The 5,226-nt window shown below is 49.0% G+C and overlaps 1 protein-coding gene across 1 annotated transcript; it reads right to left on the bottom strand.

The window, feature by feature from the left end:
* Nucleotides 1-3,919: 3,919 nt before the first annotated feature.
* Nucleotides 3,920-4,888, bottom strand: LOC127026904 (uncharacterized). The gene has a single exon (XM_050912199.1). The coding sequence runs from the start codon at nucleotides 4,886-4,888 to the stop codon at nucleotides 3,920-3,922; it is 969 nt and encodes a 322-aa protein (XP_050768156.1).
* Nucleotides 4,889-5,226: the final 338 nt, after the last annotated feature.

The raw sequence follows: 5,226 nt of genomic DNA, 5'->3' as shown, positions 1-5,226 counted from the left end.
AGTGGAGAACAGAATTTTGCGGACTGCACATACCCCATTTTTGTTCACAATGGAACTGATTTGGTTATTTGCTTCCTGTCCTTTGTTTCACTGACTGTTGTCACAGCTTCAGCTGGAGGATGTCATTCTGCATGGGGATCCCCATTCCTACTCTAGGTACTGACCAGCTGCCGAGTGTCTGGCTCCAATCACCATGCGTGATCAGAAAGCTAAGAAACATAAGCTCTGAAGGATGCCCACTTACAGAAGAGAAGGCTGGAAGGAGATACGGGAATAATTCCTGCAGATAAAAGGTAGATGCCAAGGTGAAAGAATTTAGCTGCCGTTTACACCTGCTGAGGACAAGAGAAGTCATGGGCTAAAAGTGCAATAAGGGAGACTTAAGTATGGGGAAAAATTTTTAATCACGTGGCTACTGATGTACAGGAATTGCTGAAATTTGTGGAGCCTCACTGATTTCCCAAGGATTCAGGTGGATTCTCAGAGTTGAGTCACATGTTCAACCCTCACAGGCTTAGCCGAAGCCACCTTTTAACCCATTTCGAAATGATTGCTTTTGAATGCAAACAGAAATGCATTGTTTAATGAAAATGCAAAACACCTTGAGTTGTCAAGGCTCAAAAACAACGTCCTGTTTATGAGAACAACTAAGGCACTTCCATCAAAAAATGCATATTCTAAAGTTGCTATTAGCCCTAAGGTGTTTGTCTCAGATAACATACTATTTGTATTATAATGGTAAAACACTTTGCATAAATCAGTAATGAATATTTTTGCAATGTTTTGACACTCCCTGTTGTGTGGAAACCTCACCTCACCAGTCTCTAATTGTCAGGATTATTCTCCCCATCCTCTCACAAAAGACGATGAAAAGTTCACACAAAGTTATCCAAAAACCCAGGCCCCAAATTCATAGCTCACAATGAAGGCTAACCCCATTGAGCTCTGTTACTAGAGATTGCTGGCAATTTATGTTAAAAAGCGTGTTTCATTTTTTTTGACCATTTCAGGTAGCTTATGGATCTCTTGGTGACTTCTGAACCAATTTCTGATCGTACCCTTCTTCCTTAAAAATGAGAAAAGTGTCTGGAAAAATGGAAATTGCTGTTTCTATGCCACTGTACCTGTAGAGCATCCAAATACCCCAAACTGGAAACTCATTTACACCTCCCAGTCTTCCTCATAGGAAGAAAAGACAGCAAGGTTGCCGTTTAATTTCTAGAAGATATGATGCCTTCTGCACAAAAACACCTTTGGAAATGGGAGTAGAAACACAACCCTAAACATCTTATGCCTCTTAACAAGGGCAATGTGGAGCTTGTCCAGCTGGGGGATCCTGCACTAGAACCCCTTTGGACAGCGGTTGTATGGAAAGGCTGTGCGAAGTAAGCCTGAAAAAGAAAAAGCCGCTTTGTAGCCCACCCTGTCACTGTCCACCTCGGAGTGGAGCCTGTCTTTGCTCTAAACACTCATTTGGTGGGTGAAGGTGGTAATAAACTGTCCCTTCAGTGTTTTCTTCTCCAGGGCAAACATACTCAGCGCTCGCAGCCTCTCTCTTCTTGCACCCAGTGCTCTGACCACCCTCTAGTCTCCATCGCACTCGCTCCTGCCTGTCCATGGCTTTTGTGCCGAGCACCCAAAACCAGACATGAAGGTCTGGATGTGGCCTCCTGAATGTCACCTGGAGGGGAATCAACACCTTTCTCCTGCCGCTGGCTATGCGCTGGCTCAGGCAGGCCAGCCTGCGGTTGGCTTTCACCGCCACAAGGATGCAGCACTGCCTCACATCACCCTTTGGGCCACCAGGTCCTTTTTTTTGCGGCACTCATGACCTCTCCAGGAACAGATCCCACCTACTAATCCATTTGATGAGGGAGAGCAGGGTCTGCTGCCAGAGCAGGTAGCAGAAGGAGAGAGGGAACAAGAAAGCGTAAAAACCATCGTCATGCAGAGAGCCAGTAAAAGTTCGGGCACCATGTAGTGGTTGCTTTGAGATATCAGGTTTTTATATTATCATGTCAGCATTTGCTCCTTTATCAGGAGCAAAACCACAGAAACAGACGCTCAGATTTTTAAAAGGAAACCCTTTTCTGCTGATCAATGCCATCTTCCCTATGCTAACTGAAGAAGAGTCTGGATCCTTTCAGGACCAAGAGTGGTCGAGATCAGCAGAGCCTTTTCAAGCATGCAAGTGGGATAAATGCGGGTGGGAGAGCTTCCCCTATGCCTCAATTGTGAACTTCGATCTCCCTCTAATGGCTGCAGACCTCCAGGCCTCACCGCCTGTCCTGAGCATGCTGGTGCCTGGGGCGAGCGAGGGTAGAGAGGAGCCAGGTTTTTAATAGACCTGGTATAAGAAAGGGATTGATCCCATGTGAGGTAGTCAGGAGGGAGCTACTTGCTCAGGCCTTTCCTCTTTTTTTCATTTAATTCCCCAAGGTTAGTGATTTACCAGAAGTTAAAATGAATTCTCTCTCCCTATGAGGAGCAAGACTCCTCCTTAATCCTGGAGGACTGCTGGTAGCATCAGTCTCTGTTTTTACAGGCAAATCTATCACTTTTTATTAGAAAAAGGAGTGTATAGAAATCCTGCTTGGTCTGTTTGGGGCACTGCAGAGGAAGCCAAGGAGGCAGGAGGTGGTTTTCCTGCTGGGATTTGCCCAGGGGCCTGGCTGAGCAGAGCAAGGCAGCAAAGCAGTGACGGGAGGAGCTGCCGAGCCTCCCACTGCACCTTTAGGTGGTAGCAGAGAGCTTCGGCTGCCCCAGGGCTGCCCCAGGAGCACCTCCTGGGAGAGACTGTGGTGTAGGGCAGGTGTGCAAAGACATGTGCTGTGGAACTTTGCCCCTTACAGATATGCACAGTAGGAAATCAAAATATTGACCAAGCATGATAACTGTTTCCTGCTGTCTACGAAAATGTTATTGTCAAGGAACAGCTGGAATTGAAAGTTAGTTTTCCCTCTGGTTGCAATTTTATAACCACAGACTACTGATGCTGATCACCCATCCGATGCAGACAGGGCCAGCTCAGGGTCACAGCACTGGAACAGACCTTCTGCAGCGTCCTCTCTCCCTCCTGCCGTGCCAGGGCCTATCCCACACAACCCATTTCATAATCTGCTCAGCAGTGGTTTCTCCAGGGACAAAATTGCAGAGCCGGGGACACGTGGGGGAAGCTTGCCCTGGTCCCAGGGTGTGGGAAAAAGCTCTCCTGCGTGACCTGTGTGCAAACGGGGTGTGCTCCCCTGCGACGCTGGTGCAACCGAGCTAAGCCTGGATAGACAGTAAACTCCTGTCTGACAGCTGCTAATGAGTCTCATTACTTTAGTCAAGCCTTCTTCTAAATACCACCCTGTGCTGCTTCTTTTGCTGTGTCTCTGGGTAACTTTTCAACACCAAGATCTGTTCCCACAGATGGTAAATCTAGTCCTAAAAGCATGATTACTGCCATTATTTTACACAAAGGAGTGGTATAACAACAGGGAGTAAGTTTTTTCCAGTAGTAGGTATTAGAAACAGTTTTACAAAATGGAAAATAAATCAGACAGAGAGCAGGAATCCAGCTGCAACCTGAGTTTAATATGACCGGTACAACCGGCAAATATAATTGATCCAGTAACAGTCAAAACCTCTCTCGGGGTGCGAACACTGTAACAGAGCTGTATCGGTTTGAAGTTCAAAGCCTGAGCACCAGCTCAGAGTTACTTAACTTCTCACTAACATCTTTTCTGTTGCAGGAATAACTCAAGTGTGGTCAAAAAAGACAGGCAATGCACTCTATGAGTTTAACAGGGATACAATAAGGGGTAAAATAAGGCCAAAGCTTCTCTGGGGGTTAGGAAAGGTAACAGGGGGAGAAAAATAACCTCAGACCTCAGCTACATAGCCTGCTGTTTTCACAACTACTTCTTTATCTCCTTTAGCACAGACATTTTGAAGCACAGCGACTCTTCTTGGAGTGGCTTGAACGTTTCACTCCCCCTGCGTGATGCTGCGTCGAGTGCAGGGTGGCCCGTGGGTAGAGGCACTTGGACTTGCTTAGGTGTTGCATCGATGAGCTCTTGTGCTTGGCTCCTTCCTGCGGCAGCGAGCATTTGGCTGCGCGTTGCTGCAAGGAGCACTCCTTTATTGCCTGCCCAGGGGGACACTTGGGCACATGCGGCTGCGGCAGGCACTTGGTTACACACTGCTGCGAGGAGTAGGTGGTGACGCACTCCTGCGTCGGGTAGCCCTTCATGCACTTCTGCTGGGGGAACCCGCTCACGTACTCCTGCAGAAAAGACTGCGTTACGCACTGCTGCGGGGGGCACTCAGTGACTCCCCGCAGCGGCAGGGAATAGCCGCTGGTCGTCCCCTGCAGGGACCGGTGCTCCGTGCTGTACCCCTGCGACGAGCATTTGGATATCTTCTGCGACCTGCATTCGTCCTTGCACGAGGACGAGTACTTGATCCCACACGGTGGGAACTTGAGTTTGCCCGGCTCTGGGCACCTGGGTGCGCATGGTGGGAGGCTCTTGGCCGTATGCTTTTTCTCGGGGCAGCTGGTCTCGCAGGGCTGGAAACTCTGCGTTGTGCTCAGCTTCAGGCTGGGCTTCCTGCAGGGCAGAAGGCGAGTGGTCTCGCAAATCTCAGGGTACAGCAGGACACACTGCTGTACACAGGGCTGACAAGACAGCAGAGGTGTCTGGGTCACACTTGGCTGTGGGCACATGTAAGTGAAAGGTTGCGTGTAGCTTTGCCATCTCGGCATCGGGCTCTTGATCACACTCACTGGGTGGCACGTGGTACTGCACGCATCAGACTGGGGCGTGCACTGCTGGATGCTTTCGGTGATATAGCTCGATCCTGGCAGGTACAGGTGTTTATACCGCTCCCCATAATAGTGCATGGTCGTGCAAGGTGCTTATGCCTGAAAGAAACAGGAAAAAGACTGATGGTTCACACAGGCATTGGCTATTTTTTGTGATGCAGGACTCGGAGTTTCCCTCCAGGCATCTCAACGTGGCAAGCCCATACCCTAGCTCTCCTGAAGGTCAGAGACTCTCGGTGACTCAAGACCAGGCTGTGATTACCCAGGTGAGGAGAGGAGAGTCTATTCTCAGCTCGTGTCCCCACACCCTTCTCTTAAGAGCCCAGAAACAATCAGGGATCAGAACCAGGCAAACTGGGGAGTTTTCATGCCGCCCTTCAAAGACCAGCCAAGTGTCCATCAAAGCATTTCACCAA

Source organism: Gymnogyps californianus, chromosome 29, assembly GCF_018139145.2.
Source record: "Gymnogyps californianus isolate 813 chromosome 29, ASM1813914v2, whole genome shotgun sequence".
Lineage (NCBI taxonomy): Eukaryota > Metazoa > Chordata > Aves > Accipitriformes > Cathartidae > Gymnogyps > Gymnogyps californianus.
This window is presented reverse-complemented; position numbering and strand designations above follow the sequence as displayed.